At 38.3% G+C, this 15,521-nt stretch overlaps 1 protein-coding gene across 1 annotated transcript; it reads left to right on the top strand.

Moving 5' to 3' along the window:
• The first annotated feature begins 3,786 nt into the window (after positions 1 to 3,786).
• On the top strand, positions 3,787 to 12,777 carry LOC149845157 (U11/U12 small nuclear ribonucleoprotein 31 kDa protein-like). Its single transcript, XM_089997491.1, has 2 exons — positions 3,787 to 4,641; positions 12,516 to 12,777. The coding sequence occupies exon 1, from the start codon at positions 3,817 to 3,819 to the stop codon at positions 4,618 to 4,620; it is 804 nt and encodes a 267-aa protein (XP_089853617.1). The 5' UTR covers positions 3,787 to 3,816; the 3' UTR covers positions 4,621 to 4,641; positions 12,516 to 12,777.
• The last annotated feature ends 2,744 nt before the right edge of the window (positions 12,778 to 15,521 follow it).

Below are 15,521 nucleotides of genomic sequence, written 5' to 3'. Positions count from 1 at the left end.
TCTTTAGTCTCTTTCAAATGTTAGGTTTTTCAAGCTCACAAATTCTTTTCCTTGAAATTGGCAAATTTTTAACACCTTTTGGAACTTCAAGTGATTTTAATGTTAAATCTTATCTAAATTTAGGTTAGATAGATTTATAGATTCTAAAATCACATTGGTTTTAGTATTCATACATCTATACGTTTTGCTATTTTAAGAATATTTATTAAAACCACATATTTAGATTTTTGGACAAAGTTTTGTTAATTCTAGTTCAATTAACTTTATATAAGCAATGCACCCCCAAACTTATAAATAATTCAAGTTTGATATTCTACCTTTTTAAAGTTCATAAGGTCTAGTGTTTAAATCAAAATATGAAACTCTATTTAAAATATGATATGAACTAAGCAAAACATCATCTTATAGATTATATTCCATTATGAAACTTACAAGTATTGCATTAACCATATTTACTATAGCCATATTCTTATGTTCAACTACACCATTATGCTGAGGAGCATATGTACCAGTATTTTGTCTATGTATCTCATGAATTTTATAAAATTTGATGAAATCATTTAAAATGTATTCTCCACCTTTATCAAATATGGAAGACTTTATTTTGTAATTATAAATATTTTTAACTTTTGCTTTGAAAATCTTAAATTTTATAAAAAAATTCATCTTTACTTTTAATGAAGTATAAGCACATTTTGAATAATCATTGATAACAACTATAAATTTGTTGTTACCCTCACTTGTTGAAGTATTTTTCAAATTACAAATATCATTGTGTGTTAAACCAAAAAGTTGTGAATTTCTTTCAATACTCAAAAAAAGTTTTTTTACAAACTTGACTTGAACGCAAACATCATATTTTCTAACATGATCAATTTTATATTTAAGAATAATTCCTAGGTTACTCATGCTTCTCAAAGATTTATAATTAACATGCTCGATAATACTAGTCTAACATGCCATAAATCATGCAAGTCAAGCATATAAACATAAGCATAATCAACTATATTGATCAAGTTAAGCTTAAACAACTTATTGGTGGAGTAGCTTTTGCCTACAAACTTGTGGTCCTTCGATAGTATGATGTTGTTGAATTTTGTTATAACTTTGAAACAATGAGTTGTAAGCAGGTAGGCTGAAACAAAATTCTTCGTAATGATAGATATGTGATACACGTTTTACAGGGTTAAGTACTTTTTAGAGGTAAAGTAAAGCTCCACACTTTCTTTTTCATGAATCTTAGCTTCATGTGAATCTCCCATATAGATCGTATAGTCTTCCCTATGATTTAGTATGCTTTGAATATAGTTTTATCATTTCATGAATGAATTATCGATCCAAAATCCATGTATCACCTTTTATCCTAATTAATCATAAATATCTCATACACTATAATTACTAGGTTATCATCGAGTTTACTAGCTTTGTTGCCTTTAAATTTCTTCACGTGTCAGTACTTTCTTGTATAGTAATATGGTTTATCACAAGTATAGCAAAAAATAGAGTCCCTCGTCTTAACAATAATCTTGGATTTCTTATTCTTGTTCTTAAGTCTGGGTTTGAACATTGATTTACGCTTAAGCATGTTTACCTTAGCATCAACTTCTTTCATTCTATCTTTCTTATCTCAAGATTATGCTTCCTCCTTGATTCTAAGATGTTGAAGAAGTTGTTTTAAGGTAAACTTCTTATTTTTATATTTTAATTTATTTATATAATCTTTTAAATGTGGAGGCAATCTACCAATAATTGCAACCACCTAGAATGATTCGTCAAGGTGCATACCCTCAAACTTGATATGATTAGCCAAAACATGCATCTTATGAACCTGAGGTAGCAATGACTTATCATCGAAGAATTTAAAATCTATAAACTTATTAGCTAAAAACTTACGATTTCAAAAAATTCGTTGTCTTGTATTTACTTTCGAGAGCTTACCACAACTCCTTAAATGTACCGACTTTCAAGTAGAGATCAAACAAGGTATCCGAGAGTGCATTCAGGATGTGGTCATGACACATGAAGTCATCCTCATCCTATTTTCTCCTTTTTTGGTTCTCATCAATGTTCTTGTTCTCTCATTTCTTCAAGCACACATTCGTGAGCACTATACCATGTTCACAATTATGAGGAAAATACAGACCTTGTGTTGCCACATCTTGAAATTTATGTCATCCAATTGAGACAACTTGGACAATTCCTTGTTTTCAACATTCACAATTGTCATTTTGCATAACTATCATTTTGTTGGAAAATTATTCACTTAGTGGGTAAGGCAACTACGCTTGAACCAGGTTTGCGAAAGGCACACATTAATACACTATTTTTCAAGCGATAGTTTCTCCACTTAGGATCAAATTTTTGGTGCAATAGGTATTTATGCAACTTTGCTCCTAGGATACAACCAAGCTTTTGCCTATTTGCAAAGGTTAGCCGAGATCTTGCACTGGGTAGAGACCAAACAACTCGACATGAACTACCTTGAATAGACTTTTGACTCAGTTAGGTAGACCCTAATCTCGACTTTAGGTAGGGCCTTGACTAAGTCAAGGCCTAAGCTTAATTGAGAGAGAGAGAGAGACAGCTGAGTGAGTTTAAAAATGGGAAAGGGTTGGGGTATATATAATCCCCATCCCCAACATCTAGCAATAAAAGGCATGGGTTAGCCAAACAGCTAGTCAAGGGAGACACACAACTAGGCATGGTCAATAGACAAAAAGGGTATAACCATGGTCCAAAAGACCCTATTGAGGTCAAGAAAGTTCAAAACTTTGATTGCGGTCAATAGTCAACATGAAAGATTGCTAAATGAACCATTTGACCATAAATGCACCATGCATGGGAAGTTGGACATGTCATGTTAAGGTCAATAGGGTTTCAATAGGTAGGTTTGACTGGGTCTTGGTCTAAAACCAACTCAAATGGTTCAATGAATTAGGTTAAGAGAGCCGTGCCATGCCGAGCCAAACCAAAACCAAAAATGATACAAACCCAAACCCAAACCCAAACCCAAATCCAAACCCAAACCTAAGTTCAAGCACAAATACAAAGTCCAAAGTCAATGGACCAAGGTTCAAAGTTCAAAATTCAATTGACATGCCTTCAATGGACCTTGCCCAATAAATGCAACTCTTTACTATTTAAACCCAAGTGAAGTTCCCACACATTAAACTTTTTAGGAATAAATAAACACCCCCTAACTTAAGTAAATGTAGAAAAATAAGTCGACAATCCTAAGTTCTAACTCAATAGTTTTGAGACAAAACTCCAACATCTTGCAACCTTGACTAGAGCTCGAAAACAAACCAAGCTGCTCGTAGATCGGCTCATGTTTGTTGTATAAAGAGCTTGTTTAAACCCATCAACTCTACAAGCTGAATATGAACAATAAGTACCCGGCTTGGCTCAACTCATATGAGCTCGTTAAGTAGTAAGAAGAACATTTTAGATATATATTATATGTAATTTTAAGTAATGTTGTTTCTTCTAGCTAGAAAACCATGCATCATTCCTGTAAACAAGCAGACTCCAACTTGGCTAGTTTAACTCAGTTTGATTATTAGCTCAAACTCAGGTTGGCTCGCCACATGAATGAGCCAAGCTTGAACACTTCAAGCTCGTCTCGTAAAGCTCGTTTACCAGCACTAGCCCCGACCGGATTAACTAATCGAACCCATATTATCAGATCCAAACCCGTATTTTGTCGGATCCGATCCGTTTCCGAACCGGACCCCTTAACCGCCGTAGCAAGGCTGTAACTGGAAGCCTGAAACCTATGCAATTGGCAAAAGGGTTAGGGTAAAGGCCGAGGGAGAGATGGGCAGGAACAGCGATGACAGTGAGGGAGACGATGACTTGCTCTACTTCTGTCGCCACAATCCCATCCTCCCACCACCACAATCATCATCAGCATCTGCGTCGTCATCCAAGCACAACTCTAGCGGAAGTGGAAATGGAAGGGGAGGAGGAGGAGGAGGAGGAGGAAGCGGTGGCCTCGCCCCCTCGAAATCGACGGTCTACGTCAGCAACCTGGACTACAGCCTCACCAACTCCGACATCCACACCATCTTCTCCACCTTCGGTAAGGTCGCCAAGGTTACCATCCTCAAGGACAGGACCTCCCGCGAGAGCAGGGGCGTCGCCTTCGTCCTCTACGTCTCCCGATCCGACGCCCTCAACGCCGCCAAGCAGATGCAGGGCAAGGTCCTCAACGGCAGAACCCTAACCGCCTCCATCGCCGTCGACAACGGCCGGGCGCCAGAGTTCATCCGCCGGAAGGACTACAAGGACAAGAGCCGGTGTTACGAGTGCGGGGATGCCGGCCACCTCTCCTACGATTGCCCGAAGAATCAGTTGGGCCCGAGGGAACGGCCGCCACCGTCCAAGAGGGCTCGCCGCTGCCAGCAGCAGCAGCAGCATGAGCAGGGAGGGGGCAAGCCTGAATGGGACTCGGATGATGGAGCTGAGGCAGAGGATGATGCCAGATTCGAAGATGACAATTGGGCGTCCGTCGTCGATCCGAGAAGCGCCGAGGAGAGAACGGCTTGTTTTGAGAATAAAGTTACCAAGGCCAGCAAGAAATTGAGCTATTTCAGCGACGAAAGCGGTGATGAGGACTAACATTTTTTTTTTCGGCATAAGGTGCTTGTCTATTATACTTCTATCTCCATTTTCCTTCCTTGTCTCATAACTTGACTGTATCCCAATATTTCTTTCTTGTCTCTTCTTGCTTCTCATGTTCTGTGTTTTTCTCTACTTTCCTACCTACCTTTAATCAACAGACACAAAAAACAAATGTAGATTTAAGGAAAGTATATATCCCTATTGATATCCATTTTATTTTGATGCCATTCTTCTGCACCATTCGTCATGGATTTTCTTTATATAATCTTTGATGTCATGCCATTTATTTCTAAAATAGATAAAAAAGAATTTGAGTTGATAACTCTTGTTTTTATTCCTCTTTCATATGTCTGATCTACTTTCACTCAAATTCAACCATGACTTCAACAATTTGTCCTTTTTTTCTCAATTAATTTTGGCCTGGTTCCAACAACTCTTTTTTGTTTTCAGGCAAATTAAAAGAGCGTTTATTTTTCAAGATTGTAGCCTGGTCTGTGGAAGCAAGAAGTCATTAATCAAATAAAATATTAACCATGGCATGATATGTTAGGAACTTAGGATATGGAAGCCTGAATTAGGAGCTATGATTTATTATGGTTTTATTATTAGTTTGTAGGTGTAATTGTGTAAGTCTCACGTTGGCCATTTTATGATATTCTGCCTGTTCTCCTCTTCTATATAAATTAGTTGGGCCTTCACGTGAGTTTGTCTCCAAGTAGAGCACAAAAAAGGTGTAGCTCATTCACTCTTTGCTTGTCTTGTCCTTTCTATGCTCCTTAGGTGATGTTGTGAAAATTATTTACTAGAAATTTTATGATTATTGGTCTTCTTCGTGCTTGTTAGTTGTTATTGCTTTTGATGTTTCTGTGTCTATTTACATGCCATAAGAGAGCTATATGCTATGTCACATGGGTGCGGGTGCGGGGATTCGACACTTCCAAAAAACCCGGGTGCGGGGGTGCGGCAGGGGCAAAAATGTAAAATATATATATATATCATGTATAGTATATATGTATGAATGTATGGTAGCTGTTAAGGTCCATGACATTTATGCATGTTAGCACGTTCACCACAATTTTATGCCCCTAACAAATTTAAAAATTGATATGGTGATTAGGTGTATTAATTGTCACAATTATGGACATTTTAGTAATTTTTATTATGAAAACATATTAATAATTGTGCATTTTGAATGCACAACTAATAAGTGTGTAACTTATTTTTACACAAAATTGCAAAAATAGCTACTGGTGTCCATTAATGCATGGAACCGCCAAGTCATTTTTAAACTTCAAGGGTGTATTTTATGGTCATGTGTTAACACCTGCAGATGGCTATGGAAGTCAACACACTTATTAACTTCCTAGACTTATCCCTCTTCATGAGAAGCCTTTTGTTTTATGTTTGCAGAGGCATTGATTTTTTTTAGATGTATATCTGAATGTGTGCCCAACTTGCTTTTTACCATTTTTTTTATCTTATATGGTTGTCCCCATAGATGAAAGTGATGAGTTGTGGAGCCTGATTCATTGTTTTTGCCCTTGCAGGAAGGGGGGTCCGGGGGCTCCCCCCGGCGCGGGTCCTGCTGCGCGGTCAGCAAGCGGGGGTCCAGGGGGGGCTGCCCCTGGCGGGGGGTTATAGGGGGGCAGCCCCCCCCCCCCCCCCCCCCAAAGATTTTTTTTTTTAAATTCCGCAGCACATTTCATAGGGCAATTTTAAAAAATATATATATAAAAAATGGACAAAAATGACCTTGGGTGCAGTCAACGCACCCAGGGTCGGGTTGACCTCACCCGGTGCCACACCTGCACCCGCGTCGACGCGGGTGCGGCACCCTGCTAGCCGAATCCCTGTGACATAGGCTATATGTGATACTCATTGTATATAGGGATTATATCTTTCTTATGCTTAACTTTTTCTTGGGATATTCTAGGTACCATTGCTTTATTGAGCACTCTTTTATGTTTGATTATGCAAAAAATGATCATACTACCCTTACGAATATTGATGTTTCTCGCCTAACCAAAAATTATAGCAACATTCCTCATCTACTCAAAAGCTCATTAGCGGTGAATTTGTGGACATTTGTAACGATTTTATCCTTTCACTGAAGGCTGCCTTGCGACTGTCAGAGGTCATTGTCATTGAATATCGACAATAACACTCTATTTTAAGGACTTTTCAACGTACTCAGTACTTATCTATCATCAATGAAGGTCACCATCGATAGACACTAGTAGCAATACTCCTATTTTTTGGCCATTTACAATGTTGGCGATACTTTTCTATCATTAGCAAAGGTCACCGTTGCTGAACATTTGCAGTGTCACTTCTTTTTAAGGAACTTTCACTCAGTGTTTGTCCATCATCACGAAGGTCACCATCGTTGGACATCGATAGCAACACTCATCTTTTTGATTATTTGCAATCTCGGTGATACTCATCCATCATCAACAGAGGTCACCATTGCTGAATATCGATATCAACACTCATTTTCAATGTACTTGTCCATCATCAACGAATGTTATTGTCTTTAGACATCGATAGTGACACGCGGCGATATTTATCCATCGTTAGTGGAGGTGACTGTTGCTAAACATCAGTAGCGACACTCTTTTTTAAGGCCTTTTCAACATACTCAGTGCTCGTTCATCACCAATGGAAGTTATTGTCGTTGGAAGTCGACAAGCGATATTCCTCTTTTTGTGTTTGGTAGCAATTGTCGCTTAGCAATTACCATGTAAAAGCGAAAAAGATGCAAATGTGATGTGATTCAAAAAGTTGAAAAGACATTTCTAACACCATCGTTGGACATTGGTAGCGAAGGTCACAATTGTTGGATATCGGTAGCGATACTTCTCCTTTTGACCATTTATAATGTCAACAGTGCTCGTCCATCATCAACGAAGGTTATCGTCACTGACCATCGACATCAACACTTCTTTTTAATGATTTTCAACATACTCGATTCTCACCCATCATCAGGGAAGTTCAGCGTAGCTGGACATCGATAGTGACAATTCTCTTTCCGTGTTGGTAGTGTCTATCGCTTGCTGGTTATTATATAAAGTGGAGAAGTAAAAAGGGTGATGTATTTTGAAAAGGCTCTTCAGCCATCAGATCAAAATTTTTGACAGTGACATTCGTTGGTGATGGACGAGCATTGAGTATGTTGAAAAGTCCTTAAAAATGAGTGTTGTTGTCTATGTTTAGCGATGTTGTCTTTCGTTAATGATTGACGAGTACCGTCGATATTATAAATGATTGGAAAGAAGAATGTTGTTTGTCGAGTTTCAACGACAATGACCTTTGCTGATGATAGACATGCATCGAGTATGTTAAATTTTTTTAAAAAAAGTGTCGTTGTTGATGTTCAGTGACTGTGACCTTTGCTGATGATGGACAAGTATCGCCAACATTGTAAATGACCGAAAAAAGGAGTGTCACTATCAGTGTCTAGCGATGATGACCTTGGTTGATGATGGATGAACATCGAGTATGTTGAAAAGTCCTTAAAAAAAGTGTCGATGTAGATGTTCAACGACAATGACCTTTACTAAATATGTTGTACAACAGTCACAAGGCAATCTAAAAATGAAGGGTAAAATTGTTACAAATATCTACAAAGTCACTACAAATGAATTTTTAGGGGAGGATGAATATTGTTATATTTTGTGGTTAGCAAAAAAATATCAACTCTTAGGGGTACTATGGTCTTTTTTTGTTGATTGTGTGGTCCACATATGCTTTTGCTCTTTTGCCCTCTTTAGTGGAAGTCCTTGTTAATAAGATAATAGGATAATAGGATAATAAGATGAGGGTGTAACTTTTCCTCGTCTGGAAATCGAATTTGGTGAACCTTCTTTTGGCTTGTAGTGTACATAAAAAACAACTTATGCTATAGGGGTGGGTGTCCAATTATTTGGTGAATTGCCTTCATATGAACGACAACTGTGATGAAGGTCGGCCTTCGCCCCAGGGTGAGGAATGTCATGATGTCACCCATAGCCCTGGGCGAGCCCTTAGGGAGCTCCAACATCGTTGAATACAGGACTTTCCTGGGCAAAGGTAGTGGAAGGGTCGTCCATGGCTTCAGTCCCAAACTACTGCCATCAGTCTGGATGAGAGGGAGCCGAAGAGACTATAACGATTCCAGCCACTAGATATGACTGCATGTTGAACCCTTATAGGTGGACTGTTGTTGCGGGCTTCTCGGGGGGCAACAATCGAAGACTCTTGGAGTTTCAGTTTGCCTTTCAAGAACTTCGAAGACTATGGCCCTTGATATCATTCATTAAGTTTTCCACCCTTCCGAAGGGATTGTTCATGATTCTTTGTGCTGAGACGAGGAGCCTGGCGTGTAGCTGGGAAAACATTGTTAGCTACTAGATGAGTGCCTGGTATTGGAAGAGACCCTTACAGTGCCCATTTGGATTCAACTCCCAAACTTGTTGGTCGAACTATGGACAAAGGAATTTTTTGAGAAAGTGGCAAAGCGGCTGAAACAGCACCTGTTGGAGATTGATGATATGACTCGGATTTTGGATCGCTTGGCTTTCGCCAGAATCAAAGTGGGCCTTCCATTAAATTTCTCCCCTGTGGTAGCATTTGATGTAGCAGTAGAGAATGACAGAGAATTTAAGCATGATGTTATTTATGAGGGGAAGATTAGGTAGTGTTAAATGTGGTTCGACCTAAGACAACATTACATCCTATCCCTCATTCAAACTATCCAAGGAGAAAGGAGCTCTGCTAAAAGATGATTGGGTTCAAGTTAAAATGCATAGAAGAACGGGTAGACAACAAAACCAAGCCTCTGATTCTAAAAATCAAAATAGATTTCAGGTATTGGTACATGCAGAAGAGGAAGATATCTCTCAGGAACAGCAGAATGACAGGTAGCCGAAATGCAAGGGCTAGAGAACCAAATACTGTTTCTAAGCTTTAAAAAAGGGCAAGCAGGTTTTCAGGAACCAAGAAAAAGGAAGGAACAAATCAGTTCGGGAAAATGATGCAGGGAAAGTGGTGAGGGGAGCACTTCCCAGAAAGCTATGTTTCCTACTCCTATTCTGAAGGTTCCTCAGGCTCTGTCATTTGGGCTGCCTTCCCCTCCTCTAACTTCAGGGCCTATTTTTGTAGTTAAAGAAAAGTCTGGACCTTCGCTAGACTTGGACTTGATCAATGATGCTGCTGCGGGATTTGAATTTAGCGCCCTCCATTGCAATGAGATTCGATCAAGGGTAATGATGGACTGTACTTCGACTCAAATTAAAGATCAGCCACAACAAGAACAGGAGTGTAGTACCACCACCCCAGATTATTCTTATGGTTCAAAAAGCAAGTTTGAAAAGGCCAAGAGGGAGCATAAACCTTCCTCTGCTCGACTACCCATATGAGTAATTTTCAATCATCTAGGGCAATCAATCCAAGAGGTTCAAACCCAGTAGAGAAGGTTAGCGACAGGGATAGTGAGTCCCAACGAAGCTGAAAAGGACAGGATCCAAGAAGCTGCTGGTAGTGAAATGGAGGTCAAGAATCAACCAGTCACATTCAAATGAGATACATGGTGTGGAATGTGCGGGGTCTCGGTTGTAACTTGTAAGTGGGCTCGATGTAGAATAGTGGAAGAGCTCCATAAGTCAGCGAACAGTTGATTACCTATTTTCATTTCAACATGAATTTTTGAGGTATTTGATTATGGGGAATTTTGTTGATTTTGTTCATAGCCATATTCTATGCTTGTGGAATCCTAGTGTTGTGTAAAATTTAGGAACACACAATCTTACAAGAACAGCACAAACACGTACACACAATTTTTAGAGTGGTTCAGTCCAAATATGACCTACATCCACTCTAGGAATCTCTCAGTTTTTCATGCCCCAAAGAGATCACTTCTCTTTTTATATATAGCTTGAAGTGTTATATATTTTTGGGTTTCCTTTATATATGAGGAGACCCAATTACAATATGACTCATCTTGTTTACTAATTTGTTTATAGTTATTTGAAGTCTTCTTCTTGGATGAGGACTCATTTTCTTTCTTTGCTTCCAACTCTTTATAAGAAAAGAGTCTTTGTTCTCTGCAAAGTCTCTGATCGATAAGGAAATCAACATCCATTGACGTTACTTTCTTGGTATACCAATAACTATAGTTGAGTTAAGAATACCACTCTCAGGCGAAGTGGCTGAAGTTTTTTATAACCGTGGTCGGGAACATGAACCACACATCGGCTTCTTGGGGACAACAAATGCACACAGTATTTAGTATCCTTACGGTCCCTCATGATCGCCATCTAAGGTTCCTATCCTTTCAGAAGGACACCAAGAAAGAAAATTATTACACTGTTTCGTCTCTTTTACCAGTCTTAATTAATTTATAGTTATACAAATCATCATGCAATAACATATTCGAGCCCTTGCCCTGTCACATCAATAGTGTAATTATTTCAAAAACCAAATTTTCAACAAATTGTTTTGCAATGAAAATTACAGTTTAACACTTTACAAGCAACACATGCTCATGGCTTTTAAAGGCCCAACCGTGGTTCTTACATTACCACAATAAGATAACATTACAAAAATTTCAGTCAATAGGAAGTACACATAGATATTCAAATTTTCGTGTTCACAATACAACTCATGATACAATCATAAAAATTTAAAAATTTGATGGATACATATTGAACCATGTATAACAGTTTTGAATATCAACCTACACTCGGGAATAATATATGCATGTATTAATCCCAACCAAAAATTCACATTTCCAAAATTGGTTCTCCAAAAGAAACACAAATTTTTATCTTAAACCCAAACACAGATTTAAAAGTTTATAAATCCACTGTGTTTCCGGTTCAAGAATATATATATATATATATATATATATATATATATATATATATATATATATATATATATATATATATATATATATATATGCTGCGAACTCTGTTCAAGAACAAAAAAACGCAGGCCATTATATTCAAATACAGAATTTAACTCCTAAACAAATTTAATATCTATAAAACCAACGTGAAACCAGTCCAAAAACACGCAGGTTTCACTTCTTTAGGCCCATCAAAACCAAAACAGGGAATCAATATCTAGATGGGTCATGGGTCAGTCAAGACCCATAGCCCATCCATAATAAGGTACTTTAGCCCTTAAAATGAATAATACATTTAAAATTTTATAATAAAGAAAGTATATACATATATAAATATATATATATTTAAATAAGATAGAATATGAAAGAATTCTATTTCTGTAGACCTCTATCTCAATTAAGAGGGACGTCACTTCAGTCCCTCTTGTTTTATAAAAAGGGGCTGCGCCTCTCTTTGAACATCGATTTTAGAGAGAGAGAGAGAGAGAGCTAAACTGAAAAAAAAAACATAGGGGCCAGAACCGTGAGAGAGAGAGAGAGAAGCCTTCTCCTCCGTCTCTTCCTTTTACGAATCCAAAGCGAAGGTACGGGATTCTCTCAATCTGATCGAGTAAGGGGTTTAGCCTTGAATGATTCAAGCATGGGTTTAAGAAAAAAACAAATCTGTATTTCCATGCACAGATTTTGGATTTATCAAACCTTGATTCTTCTCTATATGTAGGTCTCGGTCAATGGATCCTGGACCATGTCCAGATTCATTTGACGTCAGCCCCTATATACATATATTATATATTAATCTAAACAATGAAAATATATTTACTTAATAAAAACTATATTTATTAAAATAAAAATTTAGGCACAATTCTACTAGATATTACACCAACTGCTGGACACAATGTGTTTTTAGTGAGTTAGGTTCATGAAGTTGAAGAATTGCAGATTGCTATAAGTTTGATACAAATGGACCCATCGATGGGCTGTGCTGACGTTCCACCTGATCTAGAAGTTGATGGCCTGTCACTACGAGAGCAAGACTTGCGGTGAGGTTCCCTATTCTTACCAAGTTGTTGTGGAGCGTTGCTGCAGCCACAAATGCTTAAATGAGCTCAGAGCAAAAACGGGAGAGCGTGTGCATGGAAACTAGCTGCATCCTTATTATTGATAGCGGATTACAGAAGCTGCGCTGTTCTCGTGAAGCCGATTCACTGCTGCATACTGTTAAAGAATTGCTGAATAATATATTGGAACAAAAAGAGTATCAAACACCTGTTTTGCCTTCTAGAACACACTGACAAGAATCCTTGAGTATGCTGACTGCTGTGATGCACGCCCTTGAACCATTCCTACTACCATGTTTATCGGAAGCAGCCATAGCCACTTAACGTTGTACTGTACATGTCAGACTTCTTGCAATGAAACAGATTTTGAGCAGACATGGAGCAAGTGGGCGATTGTTATAGATTTTCTACAGATAAGATATGGAGGGCTTAACTTCGCCTGTGTATAACTGTTTAGTTATACACTGCCGGTCCCAAGCCCGGATAAAGGAGGAGGGTTGCGGTAGGCCTGTGACAGCCAGCATAAAAACTTAGTCATACCCTATGAATATGAACCAATATGAGAATTTCGTTGGGGCGTTCCCTACTGAGCGACGCGCTGTACTCTATAGGCCCGGAGGCAGTGATAAATGGGCAAGGGTTGCTAGGTCGTCGCCCGGAAGCGATGCGTCACACCGGCGTCCGGGTGTGGTGTCAAATAGGCAAGGGTTCCCTCACTTTGTTGGACGGGTGGGGGTAAAGAAGTTAGTCCAAGACCATAAAATTAGGTTAGCCACTTGGAACATAGGGTCTTTAACTGGTAAGTTGGTAGAGTTAGTAGATGTTATGTGTAGGAGAAAGATTGATATTTTATGTCTACAAGAGACCAAATGGGTAGGTGAGAAAGCAAAAGTGATAGAACCTTGGGGATATAAGATTTGGTATACAGGAATAAATAGGAATAGGAATGAAGTATGGATTGTTATGAGTCGTGAGTTTATAGATAATGTAGTTGAGGTCCGTAGGAAGGGTGATAGGATTTTACTTATTAAATTAGCATTAGGTACGGATATTATTAATATTATTAGTGTTTATGCACCTCAAGTAGGTTTAGATGATTCCACTAAGCGTCAATTTTGGAAAGATTTAGATGGAGTAGTACAAGGGATATCTTATGGAGAAAGGCTTTTCATCAGCGGTGACCTTAATGGGCATGTAGGCATTAGTAGGGATGGATTTGAGAGTATCCATGAAGGCTATGGTATAGGAGAAAGAAACGATAGTGGTGAAAGGATTTTAGATTTTGGTTTGTCCTATGATATGATCTTAGCAAACACTTGGTTTAGGAAGATGGAGTCTCACCTAGTAACATTTAAAAATGGGGTTACTACGAGTCAGATAGATATTTTCTTACTTAGAAAGAGAGATAGGGGTTGTTGCATCGATTGTAAGGTTATACCAGGAGAAAGTGTAGCTACACAACATAGAGTCTTAATTTTAGATCTTAGAATTAGACAATGCCGCACAAAGGATAGACATATGATAGATCCTAGAATTAAGTGGTGGGCACTGAAAGGAGCTAAACAAGGAATGTTTGTAGAGCGGGTAGTTAAGGAAGTTGATTGGTGTCTCGAGGAGGATTCAGAATCTATGTGGAATAAGATAGCGGGTGGCATGAGAAAGGTGGCTAAGGAGGTATTGGGTGAGTCTAAAGGCGGTGCACCGCTAGGTAAGGATACATCGTGGTGGAACAAGGATGTCAAATTAGCTATTAAGGTTAAAAGAGAGTGTTATAGAAATCTAAGTAAAAGTCGTGATAATGAGAATTTGAAGAAGTCTATGATAGCAAATGAGAAAACTAAAAAAGTAGTTCGGAACGCGAGGGATAAGGTATATAAGGAGGTTTATGACAAGTTGGATACCAAAGAGGGTGAGAAGGATATTTATAGGATTGCAAAAATGAGAGATAGAAAATCGAGGGATCTGGGTATGGTTAGATGTATCAAAGATGAAACACAAAGGGTTTTAGTCAAAGATGAGGAGATTAAGGAGAGATGGAAAGATTATTTTGATAAGCTATTTAATTAAAGTCATGCTCAGGATCTTGGAGACTTTTTCATTCCTTTTCATGAGATGAATCATGACTTTATGCGCAAGATTCAAAAGAAAGAAATTGCAGAGGTTTTGAAGAAAATGAAATCAAGAAGGGCAGTTGGCCCAGATGGTATACCTATCGAGACTTGGAAATGCTTGGAAGTGAAAGGTTTAGAATGGTTGACAAATCTTTTTAACAAGATTTTGGCGGACAAATAAGACGCCTAATGAGTGGAGGAAGAGTACTTTGGTGCCTTTATATAAGAATAAGGGTGATATACAAGATTGCACAAACTATCGTGGTATAAAACTCATGAGTCATACTATGAAACTTTGTGAGAGGGTGATTGAGTCTAGGTTGAGGAAGGTTGTCATGATATCGGAGAATCAATTTGGTTTTATGCCTGAAAGATCTACTATGGAAGCTATACATCTTCTTAGACAACTTATTGAGAGAAATAGAGAGAGGAACAAAGATTTGATATGGTTTTTATTGATTTAGAAAAGGCTTACGATAGAGCACCTAGGGACGTTCTCTGGTGGACAATGATAGAGAAAGATGTTTCTCTCAAGTACATTAATATAATTAAAGATATGTATGAAGGAGTAGTAACCAATGTCCGCACCTGTGGAGGGGTGACAACCAATTTTCCTATAACGGTTGGGTTACATCAAGGATCTGCTTTAAGCCCTTTCCTATTTGCTATAGTGATGGATGAGCTTACGAGATCAATTCAAGAAAATGTGTCGTGGTGTATGTTGTTTGTTGATGATATTGTTTTGCATTAGAAGCAAGAGGTTTTAAGTTGAGTAAGAGTAAGACAGAATACATGAAATGTCGATTTAGTAAGCAACGAAATAGAGATGAGAGTGTAGTGAAA

Source organism: Nuphar pumila, chromosome 2, assembly GCF_984573655.1.
Source record: "Nuphar pumila chromosome 2, dmNupPumi1.hap1.1, whole genome shotgun sequence".
Taxonomy (NCBI): domain Eukaryota; kingdom Viridiplantae; phylum Streptophyta; class Magnoliopsida; order Nymphaeales; family Nymphaeaceae; genus Nuphar; species Nuphar pumila.
Note: the sequence above shows the minus strand (reverse complement) of the source record. Positions and strands in the feature narration are given on the sequence as shown.